Below are 21,612 nucleotides of genomic sequence, written 5' to 3' on the forward strand. Positions count from 1 at the left end.
TTTCACCATTTATGTTCTCTATTCTTGAAATAATTGTGCAGTCTTCCACCAGTGATGCTAAAGTGTCAGCCAAAACCACAATATATGTGTTTTACTGTAAGACCTTTATTTCTTTTTATTTTCTGTTTCCTAGAGTAGTGAATTTAGTTTTATTCTTTACAATGGAGCAACATGTAAGGTCATATATAATTTCTACAAATTAAAAAAAAAAAATTCTGCAATACTCTGCAGTGTAAAAAATAGAGTTTGCACGTGCAAAACACACTCTAATACCAAGTAATTTCTTTAGACATTTAATCTGTTTTCCTTTAGTCATGCTAGATGACAAGTGCAACTGAGGACTTCTCCCACTAATGTTAATTTATTTTCCCTCAGATTGCTAAAAAGCAATTAAAAATTAGCACACAATCAATCTGGTCACATTGTGTCCACGTGAAACATTAGAAACAAGATGTCCATCTCAGCATGTAACTATTGTCCACTATAATTTAGACATTCTTCAAATTACATTTGTATCTAGGAGGGTAATAGCCCTTATATTAAAAAAGTCCTTCATTAAGTGGTTCCCTGTCTCACAGCCCATTACAGACTCTCACGCGCTGACCCTTCACAGCCTCAGAATAATGCTGCTTTTAACAGGCAAGCAAAACAGGGTAAATAAACTATCCTCTCTATGTAAGGCTAAAACCATCAGTAAATGTACAATTAATAAGGATAACATCACCCCTTTGCACATCCCCAGTGATATAAGAAAGCACTATTATTTACTTTTGTCTTCTGCAAAAAGAAGTATCCACACAAAATTAATAGCCCCCTAAAATAACTGGGAAAAATCCAGAGCCAAAATTGAATTTCATCTTACTAGCATTCTATACTATACAGAACAGAAATCAGAATGAATAAAAATCATACATCTGAAAACATTAGGCATGTCCTACTGGGTTTGCTTCAACATACAGAAGACATCTTTCTCCAGAAGTACAAAGACCAACAAGTAAACACTTTGACGTGATTTTTACAACTCTATTTTGAAAATTCACAAAAATTTCTCCAAATCAACTTTGTTGTTGTTACCTCCTCTAACACTTGTGTTATACAAGGAGATTACTTCTCTTTAAATAAGGATCCAGAGAGAATACCGAGAACTCTCTCAGAAGTTCACACATGTTTATAAAGGATTGCTATCAGATAAGAGATGATGGTTGCACAAGGACAAATGCTTATAAAAGGATAAATCATGGGAAATTTTATACCTAATGGCACATGTCTTGGAGTGCTATGAAAATGTGAAAACTTGTTGTAATGGAAAGAATTTTGCACATAGAGCAACAGTAAACACTATCGGTAAGGCAAGTGTAATTACCTTTGAGTAATTATTGCAACCAGATTTTTTTCTATACTGACCTACATTATATATCTCAAATTATGGGCATAAGCAAAAGTCACTTATTTTCTGTAATGGGAAAAATAAATGCAGTACATAATGATTAACTTTGGAGCAAAGTGAACACTTAAAGCAGTTGCTTGTTCAGAGCTTTAAATACCAACTAGTAAGTTGTTTGAACTGCAGTTTAATTGATAAAACCTTTGGATTACTTACTGAAACCTTGAAAAACACTTGATGTCCTACATTGGGTTTCTAAGAGCACGTAAAAGCAACTGTGCTGGATTAAACTACAAGTCTGCTGGTTTTGAGAGTAGGCATTAGCACTTGCCTAAAACAATTCCTAAATTAGCAGTTGCCTAAAACAATTCCGCTCAGCTTTCTCTTATTATTTGTGGATATATATGGAAGACCTCAGTAATCCAGGATACAGTGAAGGTTCTCCTGCTGCTCACTCTGTTCTCATCTTTCCAGTGCCTGATGAAAGACCCAGCACTCACAAGACACTGTTTCCTGTTTAACTCTGACTGTTCCCACACATATCCCTGGCTTCTACACATTAGAAAACCTGGAAATGGCAGTAGTTTCATTTTACCTATACCTTCAGCACCACATACTATTCTACTTGAATAACTTCTTCATGAGCAGTGGACTGTTTTCTAACCTATGGTTTGAACAGTAATCAGGTAAGGTTAGCAACGTTGAAAACCTGCATAGCCGATGATTGCACAGTTATTTCCCTTCTGCTTTTGCCTGAACCTCTTGCTGCTCTATTTCCTGCTGACCCACTGGAGGAGAGCTGGGCTCCTTAGCTTGGAGGAGATTGTGAGGTGATCTCATTAATGTTTACAAATACATAAAGGGCAGGTGTCAGGAGGATGCAGCCAGGTTGTTCTCCATGTCTAATGACAGGACAAGGGGCAACAGGTACAAGCTGGAACATGAGAGGTTCCAAAGAAATACAAGGAAGAATTTCTTCACTGTGAGGGTGATGGAGCACTGGAATGGGCTTCCCAGATGGGTTGTGGAGTCTCCTTCTCTGGAGGTTTTCAAACCCCACCTGGATGATTTTCTGTGTGACCTACTCTAGGTGGCCCCTGTTGAGGTCCCTTCCAACCCCTGAGATTCTGTAATTCTGGGAATTCAGTGCTCATTCTAGAATTGTGTTATATTCTTAGATTCAATTCAAAATCATGTTATTTCAAACACAAACGAGATTAAGTATTTAAATATAGCATAGCTCTTTAGAAACTGAACACTTCAAACTTCTTAAGGGCAGCTCAGCAGACGAGACTGATCACTTTTAGCATGGATCTCAATTACCAAATGTCAGACTTTTAAATGGTGGTCCAAGATGTTTAGAACTCTAACCAGAAGGAAGAAAAAATAATAATCATAGATCTTTCTATGTCTGTTTTGGACTACATCTGAAATATTTTTTATTCTTATAGTTTTTATTGAGAAGTCACAACTTCCTAAACAGATGTGATAAAAAGAACTTCCTCCAGAAGATCCCATGTGCTACTTATGCTCAGAGGAAAAGTATCAGCAGCAGAACTGAAGTCAGGTGTCAGACTCAGGGAGCACTATGATGTTTAACTCTGAAAACTGCCTAGATATGATAGGCATACGTTATTTAGGAAAAGCAAGAAACAGCTGTCTTCAAATTTAGTGTACCTAAGGTCTGAGAACATAAAATTATTTACCAGATGGTGCTTCCACCACAATTAAGATACCTCCAACCATTTTAACAAACCAAGTGGACTCTGAAAAAACAGAACTTGAAAAAAAACTAATGTTGGCATTCCTAAAGGAGATCTTTCGAATTTGTTAATACAAGACCATGATGAATGCATAGGGTTCAGGGTTAAGTTTACTCTTCCCTATGTAAACTTGAAGAACCAGGTAATCCATTAAATAAAATGTGGACCTTGCTTAATTAATCTGTTTTGTAAGATATGGGGCAAGGTATCGGCTGGTCATATCAGTGACTCCAAAGCAAGAGGAATCCAGCTGCTTAGCAGTTAAGAAGTAAAATTACCTACACTAACCATCATTAAAATACACGATATATGAAAGGCAAGGCAAGAAATGGTGCAGAGGTTCAGTTAGTACTATGTGGCATCATTTCCCACTCCTCCTCCACACATACTTCACTTCACAAAACCTTTTAGATACAAATAAAATAGCCATGACCTTTTTTCCTCCTCTGCATGATTAATTACTTAATGTATTATTAATTGGAAAATGTAGATGAATTTCAAATGCTTTCATTTTCTCAGCATATCATGCTGTCTGGGAAGTGCCGATTAAGTTGTTCATCAAAGGTGAGCAGGCAAGGTCATGTAGGCTGTACCTCTTCAGTTATTCATTACCTGTCCTAAATAGTAATTAACAACAGCAATATTTCCATAAATCAAAGCTTTTCTGATTACCTTCAGATGATGAGCAGTTAGAGGAAGGGGAAATCAGTGGATGGGTTTTGCATGTATCTTTTTTCCACCATTTCTTCTAATACATAGCTGAATAATTCAATCAATACACTAACTGTCATTTAAGCCACTGTAAATCAACAGGAATTCCACATAGAATAAAGAAGAGGTTATAGCTTCCTTTCTGCCTTCTTCATGCCCCCCAACTTTAAAGAGGATCTAAGAATGTTTCTCAGTTACAAAGATTATTATATTTATTATTTTTGCTTCTTTTTATCACCTCTATTATCAAGGTTTAAGTGGAGATCAGAGTATGATCTTGAGGTCATATTCTGTAAGCCTCTGAGTTAATTAAGAAACTTATCCCTTCAGTATCTGTGGGGTTTCTCACCTTGAGGCATCTCAGGTGGCAAATAGTGAGGTTCTTGAGCACTGACATGTACCCAGTCGAAGTCATCATACAAGTCTTGATGGTAGTCACAGGGTCCAGGACCATCATCAAACGTACATCCCCCTAGGAAAGAAACTTGTCATTAGTTTCTTTAGAAGTAGAGTTCTCTCAACAGTCAAACAGAGGTGTTCTTCCTGGACATACCAGACCCTCAAAGCCTACACAGGCTGCAACACAGTTCACGGGCTTGTAAAACCAACAGTCAACTCATCTATCAGTTTCCCATTGAAAAAAGGGTTTGTTGGTTTTTTTTTTGGAACATTGCTGTTTCACACAACCAATTTCGCCCAAGAGTACTTTCTGTCAAAACAGGAGACCACAGGCTGAGTCACTCAGTTCAGTACCTGTGTAACAAAAAGCAACACACTATCTAAACCATGGGGAAAACAAAAAAATTATTGGCTGCACTCTAAAACTGAAGGTATAAAATAACAACTCTGATGCACTGAAAGCATAAGTAGTCCTAACACTGACAATAAGGATAAATATCGTGCTTAAAATAAAACAGTCAGACAAAATAATTAAAATTACTTAGAAATGAAATAATTGCTGCAGAATTAATTGGATAATCTTGCTTTATTAAATCAATCTAGCATAACAGAACACAAATTAAAGGTGCTTCTTCAGGATCACATAAGCAATAGATATGAAAGTCTTACAACAAAAGTTGTGAGAAATGACAGAGAGAAAGAAGGGGAGGAATGTAAAAGATGGGAGGGAAAAAACAACAAAAAATTCCTGTGTAACACAATAATGTCTACCCTGTCCCATTCAGTAAGCTTTTTATTACATTCTTCACTCAATGTAATTTAGTAGGCTGGAAAAAAAGAGAGAAGAAAACATGACGATCACAGAAAGAGATTGAGATTTGAGAAAGCAGAAACAAAGGCTGGTTGAAGAAAAAGTAGAACATAAATGCAAGAAAATACAGATGTCATGCACTCAAGTTTGCAGTGTGTGTTATCTCCACTCATGGCACACAGTCCTCAAGTTCAATCCTGCTGCTCAAAACTAAATGGCAAGACCAGGAGAGAGTGAAAGAGAAAACATAGCACCTCTATGTTTATTTAAGCATTCATCTTTAAGCATATCATCTTTAGTTAAGCATTCATCTTTATTTAAACAGTATTTTTTTAGTCCATAAAAAGTTACATAACAATAAGATTATAAATAACTCTTGGAAATCAGGGAGATACTTCTGACATCCTCTTCTCTCTGTCCTCACTACTTAGGGCATATCAATCCAGTTAATAATGGCTAACAACATAACTGTCACATAAAAAAATTCCTCTTGTTAAAAAGATATCTCTAAAATAACAGGATCATTTGTGTTGACTTCATTGTCTGATTTTTTGAATACCAAATATGGGCCAACTACTCCAAATCCCAAAACAAAAAAAATTAAAATCCTTTATTACGATAAATTGTAGTGCCATTGTAAGCTGAGCCACTGACATTGCATCAACACTGAACATCCACCCGTGCCTGCCAGGTTCCCATCAGCCCATACTACACCATAGAGAACAGGTTAGAGGTGGGAAAGGGGAGACTGAGGACTCTGAGTAACTACAGTCTGTACTCATTTCTACCCTCTGTACAAGACATACACAGCCTGGAACTAGGACAGACCAAAGAACAAGGAAAGGAAGAATGGGCATGTAACACCAAAATGAGGACAAAAATACTTTTTACCTACCCAAAATGGAGCACTCAGACATCATACAACAGAAAGTTAGTAAAAATAGTGTTTGGGGAAGGCGAAGGAAGTCCTTTTCACTAAATTTCATCAGCAAATCTAGACTGTATCCCAAACTGAGGTTATGTTACATCTTCAATTACAAACAACTCAGTTCTAACAGTTCTGCAAAACTATTTGTTACTTTGAATAAACAAAAGTTTTAGTTATTCTATATCACTGAAAAAACATTGCCTGATGCCTATTCCCAGGCACTCCCAGGAGCACTTGTTAATCAGTGTTTTGGTTGGTAAGGACAATGCCAGGAGAGAAAGAAAACTACACTGTACGAAAACTTCTGATAAATCCTTGCACCTTAAACCTTAGAACTCCATATTCAGCTCCATGTTAGCAAAACCTTCTCAGATGTTACCCTGTGACAACACAAGCACACCATCAACAACAGAAGCATCTCATCATTTACATTTATAAATATCTACAGGGTGGGTGTCAGGAGATTGGGACATCCCTCTTTTCTATAGCAGCTAGTAACAGGACAAAGGGTAATGGGATGAAGCTGGAACACAAAAAGTTCCACTTAAACGTAAGAAAAAACTATTTCACTGTGAGGGTGAGGGAGCCCTGGCACAGGCTGCCCAGAGGGGTTGTGGAGTCTCCTTCCTTGGAGGTCTTCAAGACCCACCTGGACATGTTCCTATGCGACCTGATCTAGGTGAATCTGCTTCTGCAGGGGGGGTGGACTAGATGATCTCTAAAGGTCCCTTCCATCCCTACCATTCTGTGATTCTGTACTAAGTTGTTTACTACATCAGTGTCACTGTCAAAGACCACAAGGCACAAGAACAGAAACATTTATGCGTCAAAGAAACATTTATGCTTTTTAAAGTCACAATTTCCATGCCCCATTACCAATGAGACTTCTCTAATTAACATCTATCAAGATAAAGCCAGAAAAGCTTAGAACGTAAATCTTGGGAGTTTGATTTAACTTACAATACACACTGCTATGATCACTCTACAGCAAAAAAAAAATGTATATTTCCTTCAACATTTAATTGATAAATGAACAGCAGTTTCCCTTAAAGGGAAGTTATCACTGTCTGCTGTCCCAGAACCAAAATGACATATGGCTTTGAAGCACATGCCTGCAGGGCAGCCATTACCCTTTTTAATGGTTTAAGTGCCCTCAGTATATAAATTTAAATTACCAATGAATCTTGTGGACTCATTTGGAAGATGAATGCCCTTAATTGCTTGTCTTTGTGCCCACTGTTAATTTTCGTTATCAGGGTTCTGATTAGCAATAACAATGTGTCTGTTAATACACAACAAGCAATCCAAACCTCCTTGTGGGTAGCACATGGTGGCTGCATCCACAGAATGAGCAAGTGTCCAATTACTGCATACATAAGGTTATCAGGACAGATTACCAACCCACTAAAAAATCTACCCTAGAACAACTGCTTAAACCAGCAGCTTTCTCTCATCTCTGACAGAGTGCACTACATCCTGTTATAACACATCATAACATTCCAAGGCAAACAAAGTAAAAGACAACGCTGTTGCAGTTGATCCAGTATAACGGGATGAGAGAGAGAAAGTATATTAAACCCATTGCAAACTACTCCTTATGACTTAAAACATGAGCAAATTTGGCTCTCCCCTTCTCTAAGACTCAACTGCCTGTGTGTGATTTTGGTAACTCTAGGTACTAAGAGACAATCTAGTGTAACATGCTATGCAGAAAACACAAATGGAAGAGATGGTAGGTGGATGAAACTTGTAGTGATATATTCCCAATTATTTGTTCAAAACTATATACATTTTAAATCAGTCTTTAACCACTCCAACATAAAACTATATGTGACAGGACTCCACCATAGGTCGAGACATATCAGCACCCTAACTCAGCCACGGAGCCAGTCTCCAAAATAATGGAACAGCACTGTTAGGGAAGAAAGTGGATTGGCTTGATAAATGCTTAGTACCTTCTAATGAAGTTCGGCAGCTGAACTCAAATACACAATCATATTTGGTGCCTAATGTTTTGACAATGGTCTGCTAATATCTTAAAAATTGCAGATCTCCAACACAGTCATTTGTAACTTCCCCCAAAATCCAATAAAAAGGTACTTCACTACCAACCACTGTTCCCTTAGGTATCACCACCACATCCCTCTAGCTGTGATTTATCTTCACTACTACTCTAACACTGGAATTTGTGCAAACTTATCAACACACACGTCATGTCACAAATAGTGATTTGTGTACTTCTGCTCAATCTCCTATCTGGAAGTACACAGTGCTGATATTTAAATACTCTTGGATCTTGCAGTACCTAAATCCACATTTACCTTAGATTTCTAATAATTTCTAATAATTGCTTCAAAAAAAAAGGCAGCAACAGCAGTAATCAAAGCAATATACCAGGTTGGTCTGATCTCAACTGCTTAATGTGGGCTTAGGGACTGGCATGGAAGGCAACCAGCACTTCCTCCCTTTAAACAATGCTGCCATCAGGACACGGCCCAGAAAGGTTGGACAGGGATGAGCAGCACACTCTGCTAAGGGGCAGCACCAATCAGAATCGTGACTTGTCAAACCTGCAGTGGTGGCAGTGGGCATTAAGTAAAAGCCTTACAGTCAATTTAACAAAAAGAAAAATCAGGTAATCCATCAGAAACAAATATCCTATCAACCCTATATAAGCTCTGAAGACAAAGGAATTTTAAGTCTTGATGGTTATTTAGTCAAACTACTAATTGTATTTTGGGTCAGTCCAATTTGTCCAGTTGGTAAGCAATGTTTGGGAAACATTTACATTGCACAAAGTAAACAAATCAACAATTCACTGTTTCCATTATCTTTTCCCATAAGTTTCATTTGCTTATTAGCTTCACCTTAAACACACCTAAAACTCTCACAGATCCCTCAAACGTCCTTCTAAAAGGTAAATGATAAATCATGCTAGCCTCATAAAAATTTCCTGACATGTCCATTTTCATTTATAAAAGATAAAAGAATCTTAAATGTTCACTATCAAAAGATATTAATATCCCACTGAACGCTCAGAAATTAAAGCTCTACTAAATAATGTCATTGAATTTAACCTAAATCTAATCTTAAAATTTATCTTAAATTTAATAAAGGTCATTTAGTCAAGGCTTACACTTCACCTTTAAAAAGCTATTTTAAATGCCTGAATTAAGGAAAATTATGGTGGTTTTTTTTAATGATATTGTGACTCTTCCTTAGTAGCAGCACTAAGTACTACAGTTGCTTTATGATTTTGATGTATCCTACATGCTTTCATACCTGTCATGGCTTAGCAAGGAGCAGCTTTTGCTTCATAACAGGGAGAGTGGGTTGCAGTGAAGACCCAGTAAAAACATTCTCGGACCTTCTCCTGGCTCTTCGATTCAGACTCACCTCTGGCCTGGCTGGGCCAATCTAGTACCTCTGCCATCACTACTTAGGGACAGGAATACAAAGTGCTTGGGAGAGATGGAAGAGTGGTACGTGATAGAAGCAACCACACGGACCCCATAGTCAAAAAAGGAGGAAGGAAGGAGGAACATCAGACCAGAGACCCCTCTGCAACCCATGGCGAGAATGCAGGCTGTACCCTGGAACCCATGGAGGGCCATGGTAGGACTGAGAGCCACCAGCAGTTCTGTGTGAGTGCACTCGGACGGGCAAGAGACTGTGTGAGGAGGTGGCCATGGCACAGGCTGGGCTAGAATGCCAAGGGGCTGCAGAGCAGACCCACACAAGAGGCAGAAAGGGGCTGCAGCCTTTGGGATGAATGCATATCAGAGCAACCCATGCAGGGCTGTCAGGTGTGTGAGGTACCCTGTGGAGGTGCTGGGAGGACTGGTGTGGAGCCCACCTGCCCTGAGTAGAGACAAATGGCAGAAGCCATCAGGAATAGACAGATTGAAACCCCCACTCCCTGCTCCCCTGAGCCCTTCAGCAGGGGAGGAGACAAAGACACCGGAATAAGGACTCTCAGCCCGGGAAGAGGGGAGGAGTGAGGGGAAGGTGGTCTTAAAGGGCTGGTTGTACTGTTGATCATTGTGCCACTCTATGTTGTTTTATGTTTGTTATGTTTTGGGTTTTATGGTTATGTTTTAGTTGGTGTTGGATTAAATTATTTTCTGTTTTCTTCCCCAAGCCGAGTAGCCTGGTCTGTTTTATCCTGGACTACAAGCAGCAATTAAGCCCTCCCTGCCCTTTCGCAGTTCTCAGGTCTTTGGTACTTGAGGCTAATCGTGGTCTTTTATTCTCTGATGGGCCTAAGCCATGACAATATCAAGCCAGGAAAGACGAGTTAAATGGACTTTTTTTCCCCACCAGGTTAAAATATGAATTAGCTTAAGACTAAAGAAGTATGTGTCAGTAAGCCTCACTGATAAATGGACATTGACTACAACTTGATGGTGGCCTTCCAGCTCAGGACAGAAACAAAAATTGACACAGATTTTGAACTAATGATCTTTATCTAATAATTCCAATGTTCTCAATACCCTTCAATAGATCACGTCATTTTTACTATTTAGAACAGAAAGAGTCAATTGCACACCAATATTACTGAAATTTAAGATATTCATAATATTTATAATGAATGGAATTATAAGCATACTATGCTGGAGGTTTACTGACTTCTAGATAAAAATATACTTTTCCCATATATCACCTAAAAATTATATGCATTGTCATATTTAATTAGAACTTAACTCCAGTGACCTTTAAAATATACTCAGAAAAGCAACAGTAAAAAAAAAATTCATAACATTAAGAAAACAACTGGATTGCAAGAAATTAAATATCTACTGTTAAAACTAGCTGATAAAGAATAACACCCATTTACTGACCAGGATTTATACTATCTTTACAAAAAAACAGATCTTCTAGAATCAGCTACAGAACAGAGCTGCTGGCATTCACTTTTCGAAATTAAAAAATATTTTGGCATACATCACACTTTCTACAGAATTCAAAATAAAGAAAAATAACAAATTATACGCAACAACAGGAACAAAGCCTTATTTTTAAAGCTTCCTGTAATAACAATACCTATCCACTAGAACTCCCAAGTACTTTCTCAACAAAATGTGGCACTAAGTTTCAGAAGTTATTAAGAGAAAGCAAAGAAAGAAAACTGCATCTTATGGATTTAGAAAACAGGCAGACAGAAGGAAAGCTGGAATGCTGGATTAAATTTCTGAAACAAATTTATTTCAGAAATGTCCATTAACTATTTCTATTATCTATCAGTATTATAATCCAGACACAATGTCATTTATAGGACAGTCAAAAGAACAAAACTTCATAGTTTATTTCTGAGATCTGTTCTTGCATCCAACCACTTCTGGTGTTTAGCAAAATGCAAACTACACTAGTAACAACTTAAATATTATGCTACTCAATTTTAAGGAACTGATTGAAAGTCTAAAAATTGATCCGCTGAGAACAAGCTGATGACCAATATAGTTAAAAAAAAAAAATCTACCATGAAAAAAGAGCTGTACTACAGGCACAACAAACTTTAATCACTACAAATTTTCCCTTACAGAGGGCTCAGTTGCCAATGGCTTCTTTGGGGCTCATATGTATAAAGAAGGTGTCACACTAGCAATGAAATACTTTATTCTAATCCAGCTCAAATGACTAGACAGAACAATCTGGTCCTTTTATTAAACAGGATGTTTTTATTTTTCCCCATCACCTGCTGTAAAAGCATAATGACTAGCCCTAAATCTATCAAAGCAGACAGCTCTGTGGTAAGAACTCAGTCCAAAATTATGTTTATTTGGGATGTCAGGTGAAAGTCCTGGGAAAAAATAATTTTTTTTCCTTCACATTGATTGGTGAATTCAAAGCTTGAAGACTATCAAGGTGTTATAGCAGGTCTCGTCAGTCATATATCCAGGAACAGGTTCTACTTTAAAAATAGCCCAGGAAAAGCCTTAGTTTACCTCTTTCTATCACAGTATGACTTGAAGCATGTGGCATTTTCATCTCCTAAACGCTCTATGTTGCTTCTGTTAGGATCACTTTAAAACGCAGTGACTGCAAAACATTCATACACCTGTTAAAAATATACTATGGATTGCTGTTAATGCAGTTGTAGAATAATTTTTAATGACATGCCAGTATTACCTACTGAAATATAACTCTGAAATAACTTTAATTAACCTATGGCATCTAAAAAAGCAGAAGGTATTTTTTAATTAAAAAAAAAAACAAACATAAAACAGCAGCACTCAAGTAAAATGACAGATTCTCCTTCACTACAGGGAGAAAAGTCATACTAAATACTAAGAATATTTATATTCTTTGCAGTACTATCTTATTTTGTAGTACTAGAATTCATTATACAAAACATGACTGATTACAAGTAAGAGCAATAAAAGTCAAGTAAACTCAATTACCTACAAATGCCTTTTAAAATTTTTCTAGCCCTGTTCCCACTATCAGTATGTTTTAATCATCCTCTCAGCTTATTAACTTGAACACAGAACTCCAAGTCTTACCCAAAAGGACCAATGCAGCATAAACGTCAACAGCTTAATAAGAATTATGGCTGATTTTCCTAAGTTGGACACTTTATTTTGACAGTAGGGCTTTTGTTGGTGCTGTTAGAACAGTCAAAAAATCTAAATATCCCTATAAATTTTTCAGACACAAAAGTGAACAAAATTGCTACATGCTACATATCACCTTAATATTAAATCAATCCCACCCCTAAATAGCCATAAAGTGGTACCATAAGCAGTAAGGGGAAAAAAAGGGTTAAATAAATCATAATGAAGTTCAATCTACACTTTTTTTTTTGGTACCTTTCTTCCATATTCCTGTATTGGGTTTGCATGGATAGATTTTGGTAGCAGAGGGGCTACAAAAATGGCTATGTGAAAAGCTACTGTATCTGACAGGATCAATGCCAAACAGCTCCATGATGGATGCACTGCTGGCCAAGGCCAAACCAATTAGTGATAGTGGTAACACCTCTGATACCGTATTAAAGAAGTAGAAAAAGTTACGGCACAGGAGCAACCTGCAGCAGGAGAATGCAATGAGAATACATGAGAGCAACAACTTTACAGACATCAAGGTCAGCATAGAAGAACGGGAAAGAGGTGCTCTAGGCACTGGCGTAGAGATTCCCATGCAGCCGGTGGTGCAGCCCATGGTCCTACCCCTGCAGCCATGGAGGACACAGGGGAGCAGAGATCCACCTGCAGCCCAGGGAGGACCCCACACTGGAGCTGGCGGATGCCCAAAACGAGGCTGTGACCCTGTGGGAAGGCCCCTATTGGGGTAGGTTCCTGTCAGGACCTGGGAACCTGTGGACAGAGAGAAATCCACACTGGATCAGATCTGCTGGCAAGACTTGTGACTTCCATGGGAGGGACATATGCTAGAGCAGTTTGTTAAGTACAACAGTCCCTGGGAAAGGCTCACATTAGAAACTTCATGGAAGACTGTCTCCCATGAGAGACATCTCACACGCTGAAGCAGGGGAAGTGTGAGGAATCCTTCCCTTGAGAAGGAGGGAGCAGCCTAGACAATGTGTGATGAACTGATCATAATCCCCATTCCCTGTCCCACTGCATCACTGTGAAGAGAAGGTAGAGAAATCGGGAGTAAAGTTAAGCCCAGAAAGAAGAGAGGATTAGAGGGGAAGGTGTTTAAAGATTTAAATTTTTATTTCTTATTACCCTACTCTGATTTGATTGGTAATATACTAATTTCCCCAAGTTGAGCTTGTTTTGCCCATGACAGTACTTGCTGAGTGATATCCCTGTCCTTATCTTGATCCGTGAGTCTTTCATCATACTTTTTCTCCCCTGTCCATCTCAGGAGAGGGGAGTGATAGAGTTTTGGTGGACACTTGGTATCTAGCCAGAGTCAATCCACCACAATTCCTCATTAGTAAAACATACTAGCCTATTTTAGAAAGGAAATATAGGAACTCGAAAAATATTGTGTAGAAGTTACCAAGAATGCAGAAAGCCTCATGTGAACATCTTTTCCTGTAATCTTCAGGGGAAAATCTCACTACTAATCCCAGCATTTAATCTCAAATTTTGGGAAAGCATAAAGACTCATAATTTTATGTGACCTACCTGGCCATATCATTTATTAGATTTGTTTTATTATATTAGGTTCTCTATATCAAGCCTGGGAAAGGCTGTTTCATGTCATATTTCAAAAAGCTTAATATTGACAGGAAATAGGAAACCTTTCCTTGCTTTACCAGCAGTGAACTAGATAGAAAAAGGAAAGAGATGAAACAGGGAGGGGAGGAAGATCAGTCTCTATTACACTACCTGTCCTTCAGTTTCCAAACTAAGCAAAATCTAATCTAAACAAAAGTGTCTTTAAATTTCCTCCTGTTCTCTGGGGAAAGGAAGGTTTTATCTTCTTTACTGGAGAGGTGACAACAGATAGCTGTGAAGAGTCACAGTTCCGTAATGTCTTTTTCCCATTTTCCTCACTCTTCCTTCACAGGAGCAAGGCAATATAGAGCAAATAGCCCTGCATATGCAAATCACTTTATATAACTAAAGCTACAAAGACAATTTCCATTTCAGTTCACAAAACATTTTTGAAACAGTTTCATGAAGTTAACAGACATGTCAACATCTACAAAACAGCAAAGCTATTACATATTTCAGCTCTGCAAGCTTTAGTATTCCTCTGGTGCACTAAGCAGACCTCTGACCAATTGCACTGGTGACAAGGAGTTATACTACTGGAATATAAATAAGTGTGTAGGGGGTGTGAGAAATGGAATCATGTACCTAAGATTGATAATATATTTTCATGACTATACCAACAGTAACTAAAATGCCAGCAAGCAAATTTTGTGACTTAAGGGCACACTTGAGAGCCTCAAAATGAAATTACTCACTTTGGTTATTTTTGGATATGTGGTCCTACAATGAAGCTTCTGAAAATAACACCTGTTTCTAAGATACTATTAGTGCTTATTACTAGAAAATCTTACATAGATATTAAGCCTCTGATATTTCTCCTAAACGTTTTCAAAATATGCTGTTAAAAGTTAATGCATAAGAATGAGATTAAACACAGTAGGAGTGCTGAGGACAGCTCTACAACCATTATATCGAATCACAAAATTTTCTATAGATTCAGAGAATCTAGATTATTTTGTAACTCACTTTCCAAGAAAAAAAAAAGTAAATGCAAGGACTTGGAAGAAAAAAAGTTTATAGCTAAATTTTTATCTCTACTAATCACATCAGCAATTCAAGAACAAAAGCAGGCCTAACAAAGACACTAGCCACTCTATTACAACTTGGATAGTTATACCATGAAACAAAGTGACTGGGAAAAAACAGGTTATTTAAAGTTCATTCTACAAGTCATCCCTTTTTTAATATAAAGTATCCAACTTTTGCTCAACAGGCAAAAGCAAGAGTTTCCAGATGGACAGTAGAAGCAATCATTCAAAAATAAAGATGAGTCTCATTTAAAGGTAACAAACAATCACAAGTTAGCACAGCATCAGTGGAGAAGATGAATAAATGAGGAAATGGGGGAAGAATACCTAAGTTAAACAGGCTGAACTATAAAAGGAGTTCAAAGAACAGGAAGGGAAAAGGAATAAGGCCAACATGAAAGCCGAGGACTTTCTAGGGGAAGATGAGCATAATACTGTGCATAAAATTTTAAACTGACATGCAAAAAGGAAGATCAAATTGAACATAAAGAAATGGAAAAAGCTCTGATGTCAAAGATAACATAAGCTGTTACGAAAGGTCATCTATGAAGACATGGAAGTAGAAAAGTCCAAAAAGGGGGACAAGGTGATAGAAGAGTTCAATCATTGTGTAAATTCAGAGTCGCAGGAGGGTAAGAACTTCTTAAAGAGATCTTTCTCAAGAAACGGTATCAAGGTATCAAGCTACAGACAAATCACAGAACTCAGGCACTTGAATGAGAGAGGTAAAGTGCAATATTGAGATTAAAAAAATATAATCACTCACACACACACACACAGAGGCATCACTAAACTAGGAACCAAACCCTTTTATATCTAAAGTGCAGTTACTGCTCTAGTTTCCCATTTTACAGTAAGAAAAGCCACATTCATTTTAGTATCTGGTGTATCTTTTCATGCAATCTATTAATAGTATCATGAAAGGACGGCTAGAAAGAGTAATTTAAACGTATTTTGAAAACAGTGAAGTGTTCCATACCAACACGAAACAGTCAAGACTTGCTGAGATACAGACCAACAGATAATAGATTTCAGATGTACTGGCCTCTAGTCTACAGAATTGGAGAACAGTTGAATTTGGAAGAGACCTCTGGAGGTCAGTTGGTCAAAATCCTCTGTTCAAGCAGGGTAACCTGCAGACAACTGCCTAGAACCACATCCAGACAGTTTTTTTTACTATCTCTAAGGATGGAGACTCCACAATCTTCCTGGGCAAACTGTACCAGTGCTCAATCACCTACACAGTAAAGAAAAAAAAGTCTCCTGACATTCAGAGGGACCCTTTCTGAGTGGAAGACAAAATCGAAAGCCTTCCTGACGTCTAGGCAGAAAATATTTACTGCTGTCCTTCATTTGCTTGGAAATTGTTTTCGAGGATGAGTTGTTCCATCACTTTCCTAGGACCAGCCTGTCCTTCCCAAGTCCTCCTTGACCAATCTCTCATTAAAATACTGTCTCATTAAATTTTTCTCAGTAATACTTCATATTTTCTCTGGAATTAAAACAAATCTCTGCACATCCTTACAAGCTTTAACACCTTTTACTGAATCACACAGACAAATATAACATCGCCATTTACAATACCATGCTTAAACGTGGACTATAAAGTTTCATAGAAAAGCTGAGATAAAAAACAGAAATACATGAAAAGTTTTAATATTAAACAAGCTGAGAGGAGGTAACAGAGAAATAGAGGTTTCTGTCTTTTACCTTTCCTCTTTAGCCTTACAAATTTAAGTCTTTTGTCAAAACTGCCCTTCAGAATCAAATGAACATCAAGCAGATGATTCATTTAACATGTTACTCTTTGTATTAGTTGTTACTTTACACTTCACCAAAGTAAGAGACATCAAAATATTTCATAGACTATCAGAAAACATTTTAGGTAGATTTCATTAGGAAAGAGTCTGACAGCAAAGTTATTTAACACACTGAAAGCTCACATTGAAAATGAAGATGCTAACAATTCTCTTCCTATATATCTTGAGTAAAAGAGATTGAAGTGATTTAGCATACAAATTGGGCATGTAAGCATATAATGTGTCTCTTCTCTCAACACAATTGGTCCTCAACAAGACCTCTTATGAATAAACACCACAAGCCATCACATCATTTTGGACGAAGCTTACAGATATGCCATCAAATTTAGCTTTATTTGTGCTATAAAAAAAAAAAGAACAAACCTTCTCCAGACAAATTGCAATCGGCGTATAACACTCTAGCAAGAAATCACTACTTGAAGGTAGAAATATTTACCAGCGAAATTGTATTTTTACTACAATTTAACAAACTAAATGTTATTTTGTGTGCCCCCAGGGAACTGACTCAAGCACTTGAAACTTGTATTTTTACCTGCGCCATCTGCACATTACTGCACATACTGCAACTATTACAAGAATACTTAGCTGGATTACAGTAGTTTTCAAGCAGATTCAAGTTACATTTAGTCTCTTCACTTCTTAAATGGAGAAATAGTCTGAGATGGCTTTGTGAAATGGTGTAATAGCTAAGCCTGAAGGTTAGATGAATCCTACTTTAGACTGTGCAATGAAGTTGTAGCATTTTGGAGCCAATTATCTGTCCATGTCCTGAGGGCATACTGCCCAAAGCACAGTAAGGAGGAGAGAGAAGCATGATTCCTACAATCTTACAGCTTCAGCACACAAGTGAAAACATATATCTTTATATTATACATCACACAGACATACAAGAGAAACTAAGGCTGAAAACTGTCCTGGTAGGGACTTCGATCGGGGACCAATAACAGTCTCTGAGCAGATATCACCCAGTGTTAAGATTTTAAGGTACAACTAGAAATTTTCATGCAAACATCATTTTCATCCCAAACTGTAGTTAAAAGGTAATTAAAAAGTTAGAATGTAAAAGGAAAGAAATTTATAAAAGCATATTGAACCTTTCTTTGTGACATTATAAGCCACATCCAGACATCATCCATGGTTCCAGCTTTCCATCTCTTAAGGATCAAAGCAGAAATTAAAAAGGCTTAGAGAATGTTTAGTAAAGATGATCACAGGATGCTTAAAGTATTACATGTAACTTTAAAGGCTAGGAATTTTCAGTCAGAGCTGACACAGGAAACAGGACAGGTGTGTCCTGTGACATGAAGACTAGAACAGAGATCAATAATTTCTTTGTGCATTCATGTGAAAACATTACAGGGCTTCAAGGGAAGCTATGGAGTGTCATGATCAAATTAACTATCCCACTGTTAAGCTGTGGGACCCCTTGCCACAGGATGCTACAGCTGCTACAGAGAGGAATGGTACAGATGGACAGAATCACTAGTATCAGCTGAGAAACACTAACTGAGCACCTTTGACTAAGGTAGCCACCACATGCCAGTGACTAGAATAAATATTAAAATCAGAGTATTTGGGGAAAAGATTATAACCTCTATCAGTCTTTGGATCAACACATTGTCTCGAATAAGAGGAAAATGTGCAAGATGTACAACAAAATTACATCTATAAGTTATGGCTTTATTATGAGGCTAAACTATCTCACAGGAAAAACGAGACACTAAGATTTAAGGAAGGATGGAGAAATATTATATTTAATTGAACAGATTTGGATAGAACTAGTAACAAGAGGACTGCAACACAAGTCTATAGTGAAGAAGTCTGAAGAAATCACGTCCTGAATATACAATTGTTATAAGTAGCCTGATGTCTGAAGGTTTGTGCTAATAACTCCTGATCACTGTACTCTCTTCTACCATGCACAACCACCAATGGGCTCCATTAGTCAAGAGTGCGGCCCAGTGCAAGGAAGTGTTCACGAATCTGCAGGGAAATGGCTACACAGCTCTTAGATTTAACAATGCAGATATACTCCTGATATGATAAAGTTAAAATACACACTTAGCAACTGAGGCTGCAATTAAACTAGACTGGAAAAGATGCTGCATTTTATAATTCACTCTTCAGAGTACTAAAGCATATTTTGTACTCCCTGTTCCTAGAGGAAAAAGGAAACAAATCCCATGTCTTACACATTACTCTTACACTAGGTTTCTCTTTTTCAGACTAGACAAGGCATTTGCACATTCAGTCAGAACTTGTGCAAATATTACATGCCCATGTTTTTACACCTCTTCAGTCATCCTTTGCTAGTGTATTTACAAAAAAATAAAAAAATTATCAAGTATTCAATTTTTATATGCCTCTACTAAAAAGGGGTTGTTTGCTAGTGAAAGGATAGAGTGGTATCAGCAGGATAAGCTTTTTAAAAAATATCAGTTAAAATTCCTACTTTGTATTATCTGACAATTAAAACCTTATGGAAGGACGAAACATCTAAGAGTTTCATATCTGGGGTTTGTTTTGTTTTGCTTAAAGCCAGAGGAATAAATGTGAATTGTTTCAGTAGGCTATGGGTCCCTGATGCTTGTGTGACTTGCCGCTGTATATATATACACACACATCAGTACAAAATCCACCCCAAAACACACAAAAAAACCCAGAAAAACACACCAATTCCCCCAAAAAAGAAGCATTCTTCTCTGACTGCTTCTCATATTTTCCTAATATAATTTAAAGAAATCTAAAACCTCTCTATACTACCAAGTTATCATTTTAAAATTTAAAATACAGAACATAGAGTAATAGTCAGAAGAAAATACTTCATAAAGACCAAAAGTCAAGAAGAGCATAAAAATATTTAATATAAAAATCAATATGTAATAACCAACACATAATCTAGATGCAATGAATAAAGCAACAAGCATAATAAAATTGTAATGATTTTAAACTGAAACACTTTAGTATCAGAGGAATACATGTAATTTGCAATGAAATAACGGCCTCGAGGCGTGACCAAAAGTTCCCCCCTCACCCATTTTTTGCCATATCACAGTCCACTCACAAAAGTATGAGGCAGTGGAAAAACAGAAATGTTTTGTTTATATCACCCATACCAGTAGGTCAATGACCATTTCATAAGCAACCAGAATTTACAGGCACAGACTTCTGAGAATTGCTGGTTTAAGTCATAGAATGGTAATGGTTGGAACAGACTGCTAAAGGTCATCTAGTCCAATCCCCTGGCTCAAGCAGGTCCACCTAAATCAGGTCATTCAGGAACGCGTGCAGGCGGGTTTTGAAAACCTGCAGAGGGGACTCCACAACCTCCCTGAGCAGCCTGTTCTAGGGCTGTTCAAGTACATATCACTCACTAGCACAGTGTGGTTCTTTCCTCTTTTAATCCCTGTAATTGTGGACATTCACACACATTTCAAATGGACAAAGATGAACTCCACGACTTCTTGTATGCATCTCATCTCTGTGTATCATCATCTACAAATGCATTTGCAAACATTTTCTCTGCAGGGTTGGCTCCATCATTCCACCACTGATCTTCTGTCTGAGCTGAACCTCAGCCTGCGTTTCTAACAATGCCTGACTACCATGAGCAGCGTGACAGTCAAAACCATCCATTTACTCTTTGTCATGGTTTGTCATGACAGTCTTTTCTGGTAAGGGGGAAGGGGCTGTAAAGATGGCTCCTGTAAGAAGTTGCTCAAGACTTTCCCCAGCTCTGAGTCAGACCCACTTCTGGGACTGAGCCAATTAGACGCCTCCATAATCATTTTTTAAGAAGAAGCTGGAATAGGAGGCTTCTTCCTGTTTCTTCCTTCTTCTGTCCCTTCTTCTTCTTTTCCAGCTAGTGGTGGTGCAAGGAGTGGGAAGAGTAAGAGAATCAACCATCTGGACTCCAAGGTCAGTGAGGGAAGAGAGAAGGAGGTGTGATGGAGCAGGGACTCCCCTGCATTCTACAGAGAGAATTGGTGAAACTGAGATTTGCTGGCCTTTCTTTGAAGACCCTGCATCAGGGGTAGAGATTCATTTTGATAATGACCCTGAAACAGGGGCATAGACTCATGTTGCTAAGAACCCCATGCCAGGGGCAGTAACAATGGCCGGAGGAGGCCATGTCTCATGGTAGCGACTCAATATTCACAGAAGCTGTAAATGTGGGGAGGAATCTATGACAAAGAAGCTCATTAAACTTATGCCCAGAAGAGGCCATGTCCCGAGGAAGGGACCCTGTAGCTGTAGAAACTGCAACTGTGGTGAAGAATCCATGCCAGAGATATTCACCAAGGACTGCATCCCGTGTGAGGGACCCTGTATCGGCAGAAGCTGCAGCTGCTGGGAACACCCCACACCAGAAAAGTTTGTTAAGGGCTGTGTCCCGGGGGAGGAATCCCGTGTTGGAGCAGGGGAAGAATGCAAGGAGTCCTCCTCCTCTGAGAAGAAAGAAGTGGCAGAGTCCATCTGTGAGAGACTGACCACATCCCCCACTCCCTGCCCCCCTGAGCTGTTGAGGGGGGAGGAGGTAGAGATATCGGGAGCAGTGAGCTGGGCCCGGGAAGAA

At 38.1% G+C, this 21,612-nt stretch overlaps 1 protein-coding gene across 2 annotated transcripts in view; it reads right to left on the reverse strand.

Annotated features, from left to right (window-relative positions):
- Positions 1-21,612, reverse strand: part of PTPRK (protein tyrosine phosphatase receptor type K) — a 405,248-nt gene that overhangs the window by 312,533 nt on the left and 71,103 nt on the right. For both annotated transcript variants that reach the window (XM_061990648.1, XM_061990647.1), the window contains exon 2: positions 4,208-4,330. In XM_061990648.1, coding sequence (XP_061846632.1) covers positions 4,208-4,330 — 123 coding nt within the window. The remainder of the gene's footprint in view (positions 1-4,207; positions 4,331-21,612) is intronic.

Source organism: Colius striatus, chromosome 2 (genome assembly GCF_028858725.1).
Source record: "Colius striatus isolate bColStr4 chromosome 2, bColStr4.1.hap1, whole genome shotgun sequence".
NCBI lineage: Eukaryota > Metazoa > Chordata > Aves > Coliiformes > Coliidae > Colius > Colius striatus.